Source organism: Mytilus galloprovincialis, chromosome 7 (assembly GCF_965363235.1).
Source record: "Mytilus galloprovincialis chromosome 7, xbMytGall1.hap1.1, whole genome shotgun sequence".
Classification (NCBI taxonomy): domain Eukaryota; kingdom Metazoa; phylum Mollusca; class Bivalvia; order Mytilida; family Mytilidae; genus Mytilus; species Mytilus galloprovincialis.
The window spans coordinates 28,540,588-28,559,310 of record NC_134844.1 but is presented as its reverse complement, the minus strand read 5'-3'; the positions used below and the strand labels follow the sequence as shown (position 1 = coordinate 28,559,310).

At 31.4% G+C, this 18,723-nt stretch overlaps 1 protein-coding gene across 2 annotated transcripts in view; it reads left to right on the top strand.

Annotated features, from left to right (window-relative positions):
• The first annotated feature begins 3,270 nt into the window (after nt 1-3,270).
• Nucleotides 3,271-18,723, top strand: part of LOC143082700 (transmembrane protein 233-like) — a 34,801-nt gene continuing 19,348 nt past the window's right edge. Inside the window, exon 1 of one of the 2 annotated variants that reach the window (XM_076258512.1) lies at nt 3,271-3,386. In XM_076258512.1, coding sequence (XP_076114627.1) covers nt 3,329-3,386 — 58 coding nt within the window. In that variant the 5' untranslated portion in view covers nt 3,271-3,328. Of the gene's footprint in view, nt 3,387-13,850; nt 13,892-18,723 lie in introns of those variants that run through there. The other variant, XM_076258514.1, reaches the window with a different exon arrangement.

Below are 18,723 nucleotides of genomic sequence, written 5' to 3'. Positions count from 1 at the left end.
GGTCCATAACGAGATTTGTTAATTTTTCTAGAAGGCTAGTATTCTGTTGTTAATTTTTCCTTGCATTTGTTCATTTAATGGTGTTGAATGCTCCATGCCTTGCGGATTATTGATATTAGTACTAGTGTTCATGTCAAGTCTACGTTTCATTGTATTGACTAATGATTCCAATTCACAATTCTTGGATTCTAGGTATTGGCAACGAGTTTCCAGGAGCACTATTTTAGACTGTTCGTCTTTGAATATTTTTTCTTTCATTTTCAGATGTTCTTCAGCCTTTCGCAATTTGAGTTCTCTCTCACGGATCTCTCTTAGTTTTACAATTGCAGCCTCATCTTAAAACTTGCTCAATATGCTCTGATGTTGGTTATTCATGAGTTGGGAATTATCAAGGTTTGTTCTTTGTGTTGTTTTTTTAACCATTTCACTGGTTTTTCCTTTTCTCTTGGGAATATTGTTGGTTGTTATTTGCTATTTCATGATCGTTATGCAGTACCTGCCTTTTAGGAATATTTGTTCTTATAATAGACGTCTCATGGGATTGCTCTGGGTTGTTTTCTTCATTTTCAGGCAATTCATAAGACTTTATAAATGTTTGGCTAGTATCAATCTGTTCATTTTCATCTTGAGTTGGTTCCAGTCTATCGATTGTGTTGCAACAGGAGTGGCATGTGAGACTGTTACCACTGATTTTCATGCACTCAGGATGAGCTATATCATTACAAATATCACAGATTTCATATTTATATTCCGTTAACGTTATGATTGTGTCACATATATTGTATGTTTCAGGACTTTTCTCAGTTGAGTCATCATTACGGCTACTGCTTATTTCGTGGGTGATTGCTGGTACGTCATTGTGATGGTAAGAAGTTTTACTGTTTGCAACTTTTTTTACTGGAGACAATACCTTTTCTAATATTTTCAGGTTGACATCTTGGCATATTCGACATGTGTAGTCTTCAAGTTCTTCCTGTTCTAACAATTCGATCTCCTTTGTTGAGAGACGTTGGCAGTTGCAGTGTACCCTGTGTCGACCAGAGCTACAGAATGTGCTTCTTGTTACATTTGAAACATTGAATGCTGACTTTTTCATCTTTATCTGCATATTTCGGTTGTACTCTTTTTCCTTGTAGAGCTTGTTCAAGTTTGCTTTTCATGATCTCATTTAATTTAGTGATGGTTTTGTTCTTATCTCTATTGTTCACATTTGCTATAAACTTATGTATTTCTTTTATGTCTCTGTCGCCAAAATTACCATATGCATTATTGTACAGGTAGTAAGGTATAGGTTGACTGTGTAGGTTTTGCCACATTTTTCTCTCATCTTTATAGTTATTTGCACCGTTGCATTTTTCGAACTGTCAGTTTCTCTTTGGATTGTTGCTTTGCCTATATTGCATGGCTATTCCTCGAAACAAGCAACAGTTGCATGTTTCAGAAGTTCAAATGTTGCTGCATCTGCTTTTATGACTAGTCCTCCATTTGTTTGCTTGTATTCCATGCTTGTGGAGCGCTGAGTTGCATCTAGCTTTTTTAGCAGTGCTTTATCTACATTAAGGGAGTATCTTTTAATGATCTCTCTGTGTATTTTAGCATCCTCTTTCCTTCCTACGACTTGTATTTTAGAATTGCTCACCATTTATATATTTGTTGTCTGACTTGGAGAAAAAAACCTCTTACTACTGATCAGCAAAAAGGTACGTCGTGGATAATCCCACTATCGACTGAAATTCACTGACCAGCAGTCTTTATTCAGAATTTAATATGCGAGAGTCTATACGTACAAAGAGAAGGTTTCAGTCAAAATTATTTCCTTTTCGATTGTTGATTTATGATTCCCAGCTATTTTGTATGCACTATTTTTATATGGTATTATATCAGTATAATGGATGGCACTTTTTAACTCTTTAAGCTATGTTTTTTTTTATCCTTGTTTCCTCAGGTTGGGATATATGGGTCCAATGCACTAGATTACGATTGATCAGCAATAAGGTAAGTCGTGGATAATCCCACTGTCGACTGCAAATTACTAATCAAACGCACTCTGTGTCTACTCGTGGCCTGAAAATTTATGGAAACAGAAAGTTAATAATAATATAGTTGGTATTGCTTTAAAGTTCTTGTTGATATTGTTTTTTCAGTTGTATTCTTTATTTGAATTTAGGCGAAACAGTCAGTTTGCCAATTTTACGCATCTAAACTCGAGCCAGGAGGGGATCTGTCCTTGTATAGAGTAAAGTTGTGCTTGTCTGCTAGCCTTTTGTGGCGATTTTTTGAGTTTTTGCTTTGGCAGTGGCTTAGATCAACGGATAGTGACGGTGATACATTTTCTAGTCCCTGATTTATAGTCCTAATGTTTTGATTTAGTTGGTAGATGTATCTGCATAAGGCACTGTCTTGATTAATGAATTGGTTGGTATCAGGATGTTTCTATTTAATCACTTAATTCCACTGTTGAATTGAGTATGGAAGAGTTTCAATGAAGGTTAATTAACAGTTGGCATATGCACGTAGGAGTTTTGCAATATTTCGAAAATTTTGAGTGGCGGTTTCGACGGCTTCTTCAGGTTAAGGATGCAAAGTGACGTATCTTTTCTTTGGATCGAATGCTGTCAAATATATATATATTGATATATTATCCAGGTGGCCAATTTTGTGGGCTTAATTTTGCTGTAGCCAGTGAAGTCTTTTAGATGTTGTTCTGGGCTTTGCACAACAAAATTTAATGTGGTGGTCAATGCCTGGTTTGATTTGCCTTTCCAGGTAGTTGCCTTTACTGTCTGCAAAGAGTACAGGTGTTAGTTTCTTCTTTCCAGTTATTGGAGTGGTTGGCTTACGTAAGTATTTATAGTTTTGTTGTTGACATACCAGTTATCTCCACTTCATGGGGAGGGGAAGGGGAGGGAAGACAGCGTTCTCTGCCAGACTTTACTCAAATTTAAATTTTAATTGTATTTACCAGAGAATAATTACAGTATTACAGTATTTAATTATATTTTTACAATAAAATTTAGGAAACAATATAAAGGAAAAGAGTTGCCCTTAGTAAAAATTTTACCTTGACAGATATTAACCCGGTAGTTCTACCGGCCCGTAACAATGGATTTCCAAAAAATCGGTTATTTACACACATTTATGGTTATTTATGGAAATATTTATGTCATAAAATGTATTACAATTAATTTATATGTTTTTAAATTATGTGTGTTGTCACAATTGTTTTGTTTCTACTTATATCACAAAATTGTATCCTGTTTCAAGATTACCGATTTCTTTGCATGAGGTGCGGTCATGACACTGATTAATGAATGTTTATAACTAATTAATGACGTATCTACCGATCTTTGCTATAGGATATAATCAAGTTGAGTGTGATACAATGGGTAAGTAAACTATTATTTAAGTATATTTGATTTAAGATAATTTAGTCTTAATCATGTTGATAATACACAATAATATAATTCTATTAAAAACCACTTAAAAGAATTTTATTCATGTCACTTTTCTTTTCCTGTTAAAAGTTCATTACAGGACGCAGAAATTGTTTATGTCTTTATGAATTTCAGTTGTGTCGGCCCGATGTCTAGTACTGTAATTGACACATTTTCAGTAGAATTTCAGTTTATTGTCACGAAATTGTACTGAAACAATTTTTTTTATTTCTTTTGACTTCTTTGTTTTCACGCAGCCACACAGTTATTTTACGTTGGTTCATAAAAATTTTGTTCATATCAGACACTCAATTAAGTTTATTCTAGTATCAAATCACTTGAACAATGAAACATGCATCAAATTATCATAAAAGCTGACAAACACATCACAGTATACAGAACACCGACATACACATCATACTATTAGACATGTTACGAAAAGGACTATTCACGACGCTGAGGTTGACAAATTACACTTTAAATGTGAGGTCTGTGCCAAAACACAAAAAAGATTACCTGTGTATACATTGAATATTATCTAAAAACTGCATTGATCCTTTTGGAGGCAATTGCGTATGGAACGAATATTCGATAACATTTGAACCATAATAAATATAAGAAATAGACTAGAACACACCCGTGATATCGCGGGTCCGTGACTGAATTAAAGTATATAACTATGCGCAAGCCTTATTTCAGTATTATTATTGTCATCTGATAAAGTCATGCTGATTATAAGATACACAGTTTTCTCTGCTTTCAAATCTTTCTGTTTGAACCTGTCGAACTGGAATTTATCAATTATTGGTAAAATTAATTATTTGGAAAACAAAAGGTCCTGGAATGGAGTATTTTTTAATCAACAGCATTGTCCTATATTAGTTATAAATAAAGTTGAATTCTTTGATTCGCTGTTTTACGTCATGCCCGCTAACAAATTGAAAACTGTACCTATACGCCTTATTTTTAGTCCAGATTTTTAGTATTCGTATTGTTTTCTTAGAAAGTCTTACTGATTATAAAATACTACAATAGGTAACAATTTGACAATGATTGATCGAATTTAGTAGTGTCAACCCTGTGATTAGTATTCGTATTGTTTTCTTAGAAAGTCTTACTGATTAAAATACTACAATAGGTAACAATTTGACAATGATTGATGGAATTTAGTAGTGTCAACCCTGTGATTATGACCCGTGTAAATAGCATAATCCTAAAAACACCGTTTGGTGGTGCGCCTGTCAGATGCGGAACGTACATATAAGGTAATAGGTAACAGGTGAATATACTATTGGTATCGGTATCGGACTCGACACGGAACTTCTTAATTATTGGCAATATTAATTACTTGGAAAACAAAAGGGCCTGGAGTGGTGTAATTTTTAATCTACACCTTTGTACTATATTATTTATATATAAAGTTGAATTCTTTGATTCGTCGTTTTTACGTGATGACGGCTGACAAATTGGACCTCGTTATTTTAGTATTATAGATATTAATAAATTCCATAATATTTTGAAGAAACTATAATTCAACAAAAATGGGGGGAAAAGGGGGGGGGGGGGCGGTCATGTAAAAGAAAAAGGTGTGCGGGGCAACAGAGACACGGGTACATACGTGTGTGAATTCTTCGGCGAGCCCTTAATATACCTTGCAAATAATCTGAAGTATTATAATCTGTTTTATACCTACGCGTGAATATACATGTAACAGTATTTTTTATATAGTTATGAAAAGCAAACAAAGGAGTGTATGTATTTTGATCCAGTTGGTTACCTCCTAAATTTATGCAATTTCAACTTGAAACATGTTGCATTATAGTTTTAGAAAATTTACCGCCGATCATATAGCTTCGAAGGCATGCATTTTCTTCCTTCATATCCTTCCAACTGTGTCTTAATTTAAAAAGTTTCAGCTCAATGTGTATTTTCTTTATAAGGGGTTTGTGATTGATTGATTGTTGGTTGCTTAATGCCCAGTGGCAAATATGTCATGCATGTTCAAAACGGTATGAGGTTTGTGTAAAATATGACTCGCTACTCACATGTTGAACATCCCTGCCGAGTTTTAAAAGCATTGCATAATGACTTTGCATGTACAGCTTAACCCCACCTTATGCAGACATTGCATTCATACACAGGTGATTGTGGACAACAAAATAATGTAAGATTTATTCAAAGTGGTTTCCTAGGACACCAAAATGATGCCCAACAGTATAACTTATTGCCTTTAATTGGACCAGGTTTGGAGTTAGATTTCCCCAAGAATTTTGTCATCTTAGCGGATAAAATTCATCGATGTCGATTGCTCTTCTTTATCGCCTACAGACGCCATCAACTAAAAGCTAAACCACGAACAGAAAGAAGAAAATGAAAAAAGGAATTTTTGTATATCAGAGTGTCGGGTATATGTCGAACATGCTATAAGGCGCTTAAAAACTTTTAAAGTTATTGGGAGCTAATTGACACACCCGAGAAAAAAATAAACCTGACTGTAGAGCTTTGTTGCGGGATTAGTGGAGTGACAGATTGAACTTTTTCATGAACTGTATCAATCAACAATAAAACTAATATCTTACTGGCTTACTATATATATATGATTAAACTAAAATCGAATGAACTCTCAGCCCCCTTATTCTAGCCCACATTTCATGTCTTATGATAGCCAGCAATGATATCACAATAGCAATTGTCACTCATAAAGGATGTTACATAATGATGTACTAGATAAATGTGATTTGAATTAACCAAACGCACAGAATTTAATTTTACCTATTTAAATCTATAATCCATGTTTGTACACCGTCCCTAAATCTAAAGTCTAATTTGTCAACCTCAGTGTCGAGAATATACCTTTTCGTAACATGTCTATTAGAACACCGACATACGAATCTCATTATTAGAACGCATCGGATTATTAGAACCACGACAAACACATCATTTTATTGGAATAACGACATACGTATCACATTATTAGACCACCGAATACGCATCATGTTATTAGAACACCGACATACACATGACATGTTAATGTAACTAACATTAACACTGTTTTTTGTATTGTTATTTTACATATTACCATTGAGGCTATACATAAACAAATGTCTATATAATCTACAAGGTTTAACTGTATTCTTCATGTAGTTCCCTAATGCGAAGATATCAATAAAATTGAGAAAGGAAATGAGGAATGTGTCAAAGCGAAAACAACCCGACCATAGATCAGATAACAGCCGAAGGCCACCAATGGGTCTTCAATGTAGCGAGAAACTCCCACACCCGGAGGCGTCCTTCAGTTGGTCCCTTAAAAATATGTATCCTATTTCAGTGTTAATGGACGTTATGTTCTCTGTCTACTTTCTGTCAGTTTGATTAAGTGTTAAAGTTTTGAGGGATGTCGACACTCTGTGGTTGATTAATACATGCGTCTTATTTGTAAGAGCCATAGGTAAAAACTTGTTTAAGACTCAAATCATTTGGTTTCAAAATTACATGTATTGTTATTTGAATGGTCTTGAATATCAACATCACACATAACGATTAAGATTCAACAAGCAGTAGCTGGAAAATCGATATCAACTGGTTTCTTTCAATTTAGAAATAAAGAACTATAATTTCTTGTAAGTTATCAAAGTCATATGGAACGAGTTTCCTGAATTTCTAATGTTATCGAAACTATTAATTTCATGCATGCATATATACTAAACTAAGTCTTGCATGCCTGGGGTTTTGTGATTAAACTAATTATATGATAAATTTAACGAGTCGTTAACAATTAATCACATGATTAGTAAATACAATGATTAAATTTTGTTGTTCAAATTAATTTAAACATTGTATTAACTACTCATTGTATTAGTTTTTAATCTAATGATTAAGTTTGTGTAGTTAGCAAGTGCTTCCCACAATGCATTGTAAGTCAGAATTCTGCTTTGAAAAATAACATATTTCTTTTAACCAGTGTTTGGGTGCCAATAATTATTAAATAAATATTTTATAACATGTTCATATTTTTTATGAAAATATACGCATATTTTAGATTTGTTTCCAGTTCAAAATGAAATATGCTTGAAAGGACAAATAATTACAGCGAATGCAGAAAGTAATATTTTCGTTTGTTTACCATGGTTTAGGATACAATTTTGTATTTATAATATATTTTATTTGTCAAAAATTCAATCCTAGAAATATTCAACACCCAAAAGTTAAATTTTGTTAATGTAAATGTGGTTATAATGAAAAATTTAAACCAACATACCATTACTATAAATACAAACATTTTAACAAAACTGATTATCATGCTTTGTACTTATAACAAAATTGTTTTTATTTGTTATACATGTATGTGTATATGCAAACATGTGTATATACAAATGGTTCTTTTTAAATATGTTTTGAATATGTATTTCAAGTTGAAGTGCATATGTGTTTATATTTATTTGATCCCAACAGACACTGAGTGTACTCAAGTTATGATGTACATGTCAATGACTGTTTTTGAAGTCACAAGGATGACCCAAATAATTGGTTTTGAGGTCAAAGAAAACAACACATTTTTCTCATTTTTGAATATAACTTGTAGTTATATGTCTTCAGTAGAAATAAACTATGCTAATTTTTTACATGATAACACATGTAAAACCAGTAAAATTAAATACGCAGGATGGACAAATCATCCTTTTTGTAGAATGAATTTAAACACAAAAAGTACAGGTAAAAAATTAATAATGTCTGTAAACATTATTTATAAAGTTGATAAGTGTAAAACCTGTAATGATTACACAATAAACACGTTCAGTTACAAATGTAAAAGAATTATAAATATCTTGCTCCTATTTATAATACAAAGAACAAGTCAATTAATAAATAAAAGTCCCTTTTAAAACGGGAATAGTGTCAAAAATAAAACAACTGGAAAAATGTCTATTTATAGTCTCTGTGAAGGTCAACTAAAATGTAACCTAATTATTAACACTCCAAAGGGGATTTACCTAAGTTTACTGAAGCATAATGGATGTTACAAATAAATATTAAAAATACTCAACAACTATATATGGTATTAAACAAACATCTTCATATCTGTACAGTAAATTGTAAAGGCTTACAACAACCTGATAAACGAAAAAGATTGATTGAATGGTCAAAAACCCCAAAAAGTGACATTCTTCTTATGCAAGAAACACACTTTACAGTTAATGTGACAAACCATTTAAATATCGAATTTGAAGGCAAACTTTTACTAAGTAATGGTTCAAGCAATTCAAGGGGCCAAATAATCCAAAAAGCAGAAACATTTTTTTTAAAAACTGTACATGCTGTAATAGAAGAAAAAAGTTTGGGTCAACTAATTCTAGGAGGAGATTATAACGAAATTTTATCCCATATTGATTCAAAAGGCAAACTAAGCACCAAAAAAACAAACTGCTCACAACTTAAATAAACTTATAAAGTCCCTTAAACTAAGTGATGTGTGGAGAAAAAGAAATCCAAACAAAATTCAATATACATGGAGTAGAAAAGATAGATCGGAGTCGACAAGAATAGATTATTTTTTAATTTCTCCTGAGGTATTCAAAAACTGTGTTTCATGTGATATAAGACCAATAGTACTACAATACACAGATCACAACTGTGTTTCCTTAAAAATAAATTTAAGTAGAGGACAAAAAAGGAAGGGGATACTGGAAACTTAACAGTAGTGTACTTCAAAATGAAGACTACATTGAAATAATTAATAAGATAATAAAAAATTCTAAAAACAAGGCAAAAACTAAAACTGAACTTGACATTCTGTGGGACAATTTCAAAATTGAAGTTAGAGACCAGACAATCAACTATTGTAAAATAAAAGCTAAGAATAAAAAAGACCAAATCAGCAAATTGGAAAAAATGATAACGAAATTAAATAAAATTATAGACAAATCATCATGCAATGATAAAAACAAAAGCAATTTAGTACAGAAAGTAGAAAATATAGAAAAGGAAATAGGAAAACTCTATAATGAGAAAATAAAAGGTAATCATATAAGGGCAAGGGTAAAATGGGTTGAAGAGGGAGAAAAAAAAAATCAGCATATTTTCTAGGGATGGAAAAATCTAGACATAGTAGAAAAACAACAATCCAATTATATGATGATAAGGGTCAAGTTTCAAGAGATCAAGACAAAATATTAGAATTAGAACCAAATTATTATAAAAATTTGTTCTCTACAAAAAATCCTGATATAGAAGAAACAAAAAAAGTATTTAGAATCTCTAAAAGAATATAAAAAATTAAATAACTCTGAAAGTAATACTTGTGAAGGGGAAATAACTGTTGATGAATGTACTGATGCAATTTTTAAAATGAAACTTAATAAAGCTCCTGGCATGGGCTTGATGGATTAAATGTTGAATTTTACAGAAAATTTTGGGAAGAATTAAAAACTGTTATAGTCGCTACTTTTAATTATTGTTATGAAAAATGAAAGCGATCAAACACTCAGAAGGTAGTTTTAATATCCTTAATTTATATTAAAAAAAGACCCTCTTTCACTAGATAATTATAGACCTATAACTCTTTTAAATTATGATGCTCACTTATGCATTAGCACAAAGATTAAAACCCCGGCTACCCCAAATTATACACACTGACCAAAAAGGATATGTAAAAATAGGTATATTGGTTTTAATATTCGACAAATACAAGATGTTATAGATTACTCTGAAACTTTTAAAATAGATGGGGCAATCTTATTCCTTGACTTAACAAAAGCATTTGACTCGTTAGATTGGAACTTCTTGTTTGAGACTTTAAAGAAATTTGGCTTTAAAAATAATTTTATTAGATGGGTTCAGACAATGTACTCGGATATTAAAGGATGCCTTATTAATAACGGGTGGGTTTCTGCTCGATTCAGTGCTTCTCGTGGAATCCGACAAGGATGTACGTTATCATCGTTACTATTTGTTCTAGCAGTAGAAGTAATGGCAATTACGATAAGGGAAAATAATTTAAAAGGACTAGAATTAAAACTAGACGGTAAAAGTAATAACTATGAAAATTTGTCAACTAGCAGATGATACTACTTTATTTCTTCAATCAAAAAAAGATGTTACTCTTGCAATTAATTTAATAGAAATATTTGGTACTTTCTCTGGTTTAAAATTGAATCAAACACTATAATTCCTAAAGAAATGTTGCAAAATTTTAAAACTTTGATATATCATTTTATATGGAAAGGTAAAAAAGACAAAATAAAAGATCCACACTTTCAAAAGATTTCTTGGAAGGTGGACTTAAAATGACAGACATTGATGTTTACATAAAATCACTGCATATCAATTGGATTCTAAAATTAAGCGAAGATAAAAATGATAATTGGACAATCATTCCAAAATTTTATTTTAACAAATTAGGGAAAAATATTCTTGTATTCAAAATGAATTTAAAGAGTATTAAAGACATTGATAAAAATAAGTTACAAAATATGCCAGACTTCTATAAGCAACTAATTAAAGATTGGATTAGTGAAAAAGGAGGGAACACAAAAGATCCCAAAAGATTTTTTGAAATTAGAAAACAAGTTTTGTGGGGAAATGATAATATTAGGTTTAACAGAAAATGTCTAAACTTTGACGATTGGATAAAAAGCGATATAATTAATATAAATGATATCATTGATGAACAGGGTAAAATCTCTGAAACTACCATCTTATCTAAGCTTAAATATAAACAAAATTGGATAAACCGAATATATATGTTAAAAAAAGCTATACCAATGAATCGGAAATTAATTCTTTCTACTGAAGAATCCATCAAAACTAAAGTTAAAGTTGTCAACGACTTAAAAATGAGGTACACAACAATAACTCCATTAACGAGCACTAGAGAACTGTATAAAATGTTCAAACTAAAAGAAAATCATGAAAAACCGAACGGTTTTCATTTGTGGGAAAAATTATTTGACAAAAATTTAAGTTACAAGTTCAAAAATAACTTTGTTTTTATTTTTCAATATCTCACTGATAACAGATTGAAAATATTTAGATGGAAACTTATTCACTATATTCTGCCATGTAATGAACTTTAAAAAAAGTGGAAAATTACTGAAGACAACTTATGTAAGCATTGTAAAGAAAAAGATAACTATGAACACTTTTTTGTCAACTGCTTATTTAATACAGACTTCCTAAAAATAGCAATGAAATTAATGAAGGTATAGACAAAAACATTATAAGTCTTGAAAATCTAGTAATAGGGTACAAAATTGAAGACTCAGCATACTTTGATATTAACTTCATATTAACAATAATATCCTTTTCATTATATAAAGCATATTATGTCTCAGAAAAGAAAACAAAAAAAATAAACATTTTGAAATTTTCCAAAAAGAAATTTCAGATATTATTGAAATGAACAATTTTAATAACAAAAATAATAGTAAGACAATTTTAAAAACATATAAATTCATTGAAGATTATAAAAAAAATCAGAATTAAATCAATTTTAAATGTTTGAAACATTATTTTATAAAAAGTACAAAACGTAAGCACTATTGTTGATTGTTTAGAAGCCATATATGGTCATGTTTATTCACAGGTTCAATCATGCATGTCGGCATGTGTTACAGATAGGGTTGTAATAATGTTCAACCATGCATAAGTAACGACATGGTACACATTGTTGTTTTATTCATAAACAATAGGGGAAAAAAAGATAAACATGTGTAATCACGATTATTTAATAATTTATTCATAGTGTAGACAAATTGTGAATTGTGCATGCTAAAATGAATGATTTAACTTGTGTAATACATATACACGACGACATACAATAGATCAGTAGAAACTTAAACAAAAATTGTATACTTACCAAATTTTATAAAATAAGTTAAATCCTGTTTATAGAAGAATATTTAGACACAATCGATAATGTGATAACGTACATGCTTGCCGCACCAACACTATGCCCAATTTCTTTCAATGGAACACGGATCATTTGATAAAATCGATAACGGAAAAGATTCTGGAAAAGCTAATGTATAAATTTTTTTTTTTTTAACAAAGATCTGTATGTATATTCACAATATTTACTTTATATAATTGTGAAATCAAGTATACTATAGCTACTAATATTATGAATAAGTTATATCTTACCAAATAGTTCTTCCCTAAACTATTACGTAAACTAACATGAGGGATACTAAGTTACAAGCTGTAAACTTAGTAAATTGTTACAGCAAATATGCAATAAAGATATTATAACGTTAAATAAAAAAGCAATTTTGTATTTATGACACATCTATAGCATATTATCGCCAAATAATATTTCTTACAGTGGTTATTAGCTTATCAACTTTAGAGTTTGATGCAAGGGGTTTACCGGACCATGACATTGATAAACAATAATAGATAATAAAAAGAGCACGTGGGAAATGTGAAAGATAAGTGAATTGAAAGAGCAATGACATTTGTAGTGATATTTTCCATGGGTTTCCATTTGTTAATTTAAATATTTACAGTTTTTAAATTATGTGTTGTGATGAATTTGTTATTTAAAATACGTATTGCTATCCAAATATTTTTGTGACAAAGTTAAAATGTGTCCATAGCACGATGTCTTCTTCTTCGAAGTGCATATAACAATGATCTATCTTTATTTAAACAATATTTATTGTCAAAGTAAGATAGTTTTTAAGTGGAAAATAGTTGTTAAAAAATGTTTATAATAGGTAGTACCATTCTTAAAGATGCAAAAAAATACTATAAAAAAGTGTAGTTTTTAAAATTTGATCCTTGTACTTTTTTTACAGACGACGGATAACGACGACGACGGACGATCGACGACGATCGACGACGGACGACAAGTAATGGCAAGAGCTTACACTGGCTCTTTCGACCAGGTGAAATAAAAAGTCGAATTAACTATTTGATCAATTTGGATAAAAAGTATTTTAACATGAAAACTCAAAAGGATTTATCATAAAAAAAGATATTTGTTTCAAAACACATTTTGCTAAATTTAATCAAAATGCACAATACATGAACATTTCACAAAGATCTTGTCAAAATACATCTAAAACTACTGGTGTATAACATGATAATTTGACTTTTCTATTTGCCGTATTGTGATCGTTAAAAATTTAATATTCTAAATAAAATGCAAGTGTACGAGGTGTCATATCCCTGCTTTATTAAATAATATCAATCAATGATGTTAAACCATAGACGTCACGGAAAAAGCATTAAATGTTAGAGACATGGGTTAGTTTAAAAGCCTATTGAAAACAAACCATGCACAAAAGATCCTGTCTGTAAAATAAGGAAATTTCACAATTCGTCTCAGGTGGGTGAACAAAAGAGATATTTCTTTCAATGAAATTATGTTCATATATATATTTCACCTCAAGTGAGGGTTTTTCTGTCCACTTCCTCTACTTGTTAACTAGCTTGACGAACACATGTTGGAATAATGGGTAAATACTTTTCTAATATTTAATTAGCAGTGAAATAATTGGTAAGTGACTTATTTTACATCACCAGCTTCCTCCTTTCTTCATACTACAAAGTTGATGCGAAATAGAGAAACTGAAAAAAAAATCGACTTGAGCAAGATATCTAAAAGGCGAAACATTATATTTTCATACTGTATAATAGCCAATTACCCCTATTAATATTACCAAATAGTATTTTTTTTTCAAAATGACCAATCTTGTTTTATCCGTTTCACAAAGGATTGTCTTATCCTACACATACTAGTAGATTACCTTAGACGTATTTGGCACAACTTTTTGGAATTTTAGGTTCTCAATGCTCTAAAACGTTGTACTTGTTTTGGCTTTCCAACTGTTTTAATCTGAGCGGTCATTGATGAGTCTTGCGTAGACGCGCGTCTGGTGTATCAAATTAAAAGCCTGGTACCTTTGATGACTATTTGAATAAATTCACCAAAATAGTTTGGATACTTTATAATATTTTTTTTATGCAGAATGCACAAACGTGTTCGTTTCAATCGCAAACATCCGATAGTAAGTCGCTGGTTTTCGTAAACATCGATGTAAAACGATGATATTTTCCTCAATTTATAGGGATAGGGCAAATACATATAACGGAAGGAATGATGATTAATGACGTATGAATAATAACAGACTAGCTTTTATATGTGTGTAAGCAGTGCAAAATATTGAAAAAACCAACAATTTATACGTTTAACTTCAGAATACTTAGAGCAAAAATGAATGTGACATACCAAATTAGACTATTTACCGGATTTGTTATAACATTCGCAACCCTTCAGGAGCACCTGAGATAACCCCTTGGTTTTTGGTGGGGTTCGTGTTGTTTATTCTTTAGTTTTCTATGTTGTGGCATGTGTACTATTGTTTGTCTGTTTGTCTTTTTCATTTTTAGCCATGGCAATCTATAATGAGATCGCTGCAAACTAGGTCCATTTAGAATCGGAGGTGACACATATGTATTGACACAAGCCCGAAACTGAACAAAATCGTGCCATTTTTCCATGTTGTTGAATTTCGTCTAACTCGATCATGGTACAAAACGGATCATCAAAAGCTATTTCAAAATAGATTAAAAAAACAAATTAATACTCTTGAAACGCTTCTTGTGATTATTTCAAGATACAAAACTGCCAATATTGCAGTCGTTTTCTAACCTAGCTACTTTGCTAAAATTCTCAACATTCAGAACATGCTCACACCTACAGTCAACCAAAGATTATATTTTATTTTAGCCAATTTGAGTAAAATACTTCGCTACCAAGATGATCTATAAACAAACTTTCTTAAAATGTCTGTTTATGAAGTCATTAAACAATCCTAAGGTTTCAACTCCCTCAAGGAATGTTGACCTTAGAGGATCAGGCTCTAGATTGGAGATCCGTTTTGGTCATACAGCTTATCAACTGTTTTGCTAATTATTCATTCTTGACTTACGAATATTCGGCTTTGAAAGAACACATTAGGACGGATTAATTAAAAAAAAAAGTGTTTATTTTCATTTATTAGACTTCTTAACCTAAAGCGGTTGACGTTGATATTTAAAACATCACTCATTATACTGTTAATTTCCATCTGAATAGTCAGTTTTTAATGTTTTTAAGTGCCAGGAGACAACCACCGATCTGTGGTATGAATAATAAGGGCAACAGTAGTATACCGATGTTCTAAAGTCATAAATCGATTGAGAGAAAACAAATCTGGGTTACAAACTAAAACCGAAGGGGAAAACATCAACTTTAAGAGGAAAATACTGTCATTTATAATTATTTAAGATTGAAGTCGAGTACACCTAACACATGTGCATTCGGGATTAGATATCACATCCTCAGTGTTAAGGTTCATCATAAGGAATTGAAAAATATGGCCGTGTTAACACGTCAACATTTACTATGAGTACAGACAAACTGGTACATCTAGGAAAGTTTTAAGGCATGGCAGGAACTAAACATATAAAAGTTATGTGTAGTAAACGTTTCAGAAAATTAAAAACTTACCTGAATTTTTATGTCCATTTTTTCCAGTCTGCAGAAGATAGCAAAATAAACATACACCCGAAATTCATTTGATACGGTTTACTTAGTTACACAGTTTAAATCACATACTGTCTGCAGATGTCTATTGTCCATCTATTGTCCATTCAAATCAATACTACTCACAACAAGTATTATATGAGGGGAGATTCTCAAAACTCTTTCCCAACTAAATTTATTGTGGCATCTTCTGCAGGTACGAAAAAAAAAACAAAACTGGAGAGCAAAATCTAGTAAAGTTTATAATTTTCTAAAACATAAAATGCATTTAAAATTTATATATCTAGTTCCTGCCATCCCTTAAAACTTTTGCAGGTGCATAGGTTTGTCTGTACTCAGAGTAAAATTTGTTGTGTAAAGACGGCCATATTAGCCAAAAGGTTATGATGAACCTTAACTGGCTATCGGTACAATAGTTCGACTACTTGGACCATTCGACCGCTGAAGCCACCTTAAATGGTTTAAATAGCATGAAAAGTGGATAAATATATTTATTAGAATCATATACAACCATTATGTGAACGTTAACATAAAGTTTGTCAGAAAGATACGATTAAACTTATATGTAGGAAAAAATTGTTAAGGCTCTGTTCTTAAATAATCCCTATATTTTTAAGGGATTCGTCCTGCTCAGTCATAAGTTTTCTATATTGTGTTTTGTGTAATATTGTTTGACAGTTTGTCTTTGTCTTTTTCGTTTACCGCCATGGGTTGTCTGTATTTTTGGACTTTGAGTTTGAATGTTCCTCTAATATCTTTCGTCTCTCTTTTTGAAGCATCTAAAACATATTTATAATTATATTTTTTTACCTGTAACATAATACAGCTTCTTATAACAAAATAAGCAAACCATAAATTAAGGGGTGCATCGAAAAAAAAAATTGAAATCTCATAAAACATATCTAACCCCGCTGCATGTGTGTGCCAACCCAAGGTAGTCAGGAGTCTCTGATCTTTGTTAATATTTAGTTCATTTATATGTTTAAGATGTTAGTGTGACGATCTATTTCACTGAATTAGTACAGATTTTTGTTAAGCGGTCATCTGAAGCATGCCTTCTGATGCGGGATTTTCTCACTGTGATAAAGACGTTTTTGTTGGGATTGGCTGTTTTTTGCTCTTTGGTCGGGTTGTTGTCTATTTTACACATTCCCGAATTTCATACTTAATTTAAATAATTTTTAATTGTTTTCTGCTCTCATACTGTTGCGCCTTTTCGGAAAGTTTATTTTTCTAACTTACATAGTTTACGTTGATACACTTATTGACTGTAATTTTTTTTATTATTACTATGTTAATATTATTTATTTATTTATTTTTTGATTTTCGCTTGCTTTACATCCGGCTTCAAATATTTTATTCGTTTTTAGTTAACGGACAAATTACCAATCAAAATAGTATGTAGGGTCTACAAAGAAGATCGAGTGCAATGTATTGTGGGGAGTTAGAACTGCCACTTAGAAATTCGTATACGTTGGGCAAGGGCAGAAATTGTGCATTTGTATAGGCCATCTTTTGACCATAAATAATAATTGCAAGGTGTTTAAACATACAGAGATCATAATAGTCACTCAGTAAGATGAATTCGGGGTTAAATGTCCCCATCCCAGTTCGACTTCTAACATCTGTATTGAAAAAAAAAACACATAACCGTTCCTTAATTGCTGAAGTTAAAGCCAATCAAAATGTGCAAATACACTCAAAATCGATACCAGGATTGAAATGTTGTATTTGTGCCAGACGCTCATGTTTCGTCTACAAAAGACTCATCAGTGACGCTCCTATAAAAAAAAAGATAAAAAGGTAACATAAATTACGAAGTTGAATAGCATTGAGGACCCAAAATTCCAAGATATTTGTCAAATACAGCTAAAATTATCTATTTCTGAGATAGAAAGACCTCAGTAATTCAAAAATTCTATATTTTATAAACTGTTAATTGAGTATGTCCATATCAATTATAATTCATATCAACACAGAAATTCTGACTACTGGGCTGGTGCTACTATCGGGGATAAAAATTCCATCAACAGTGGCATCGACCCAGTGGTTGTAAATAATAGTTATCAGAGGTACCAGGATTATAATTTAGTACGCCAGACGCTCATGTTTCGTCTACAAAAGACTCATCAGTGACGCTCATATCAAAATAGTTATCAAGCCAAATAAGTACGAAGTTGAAGAGCATTGAGGATACAAAATTCCAAAAAGTTGTATCAAATACGGCTAAGGTTATCATCATATCATAGGTACCAGGATTTAAATTTTGTATCTGCGCCGATTCGCGATTCGCCTACAAAGGGCTTATCAGTGACGCTCAAATAAGGGCAAAGATCAAGCTCAAGGTATTTGTAGACAGATACATTTTATTTTTGTTTCTTCACTTTCAATTCAATTGATAGGTATTTTAACGTATAATATTCATGCAAAACAAAGTATAAGACTATACATTTTTTTTCGAAATCAGTCTTTCGGCATGCATCTAAACATGTTCAACATATTGATGTATCAGGTCGGGAACTCTAGATTTCTTGACGTAAGAATATATTTGCATAGTAATTTCCTAAACATAAGGCCAATATGGCCTTGAAAAACTGACAATCGACTCAATGAACTACAATGCGTTGTTGGCTACTACGAGTTCCCTGCACTTGAAAACACGTGGAATTAGTGAGAAAACTGGAAACTAATATAGTGTCTGGGACTCTTATAAATTAATAAATTAATACATTATTTTGTTCTGCGAATATATTTAATGTT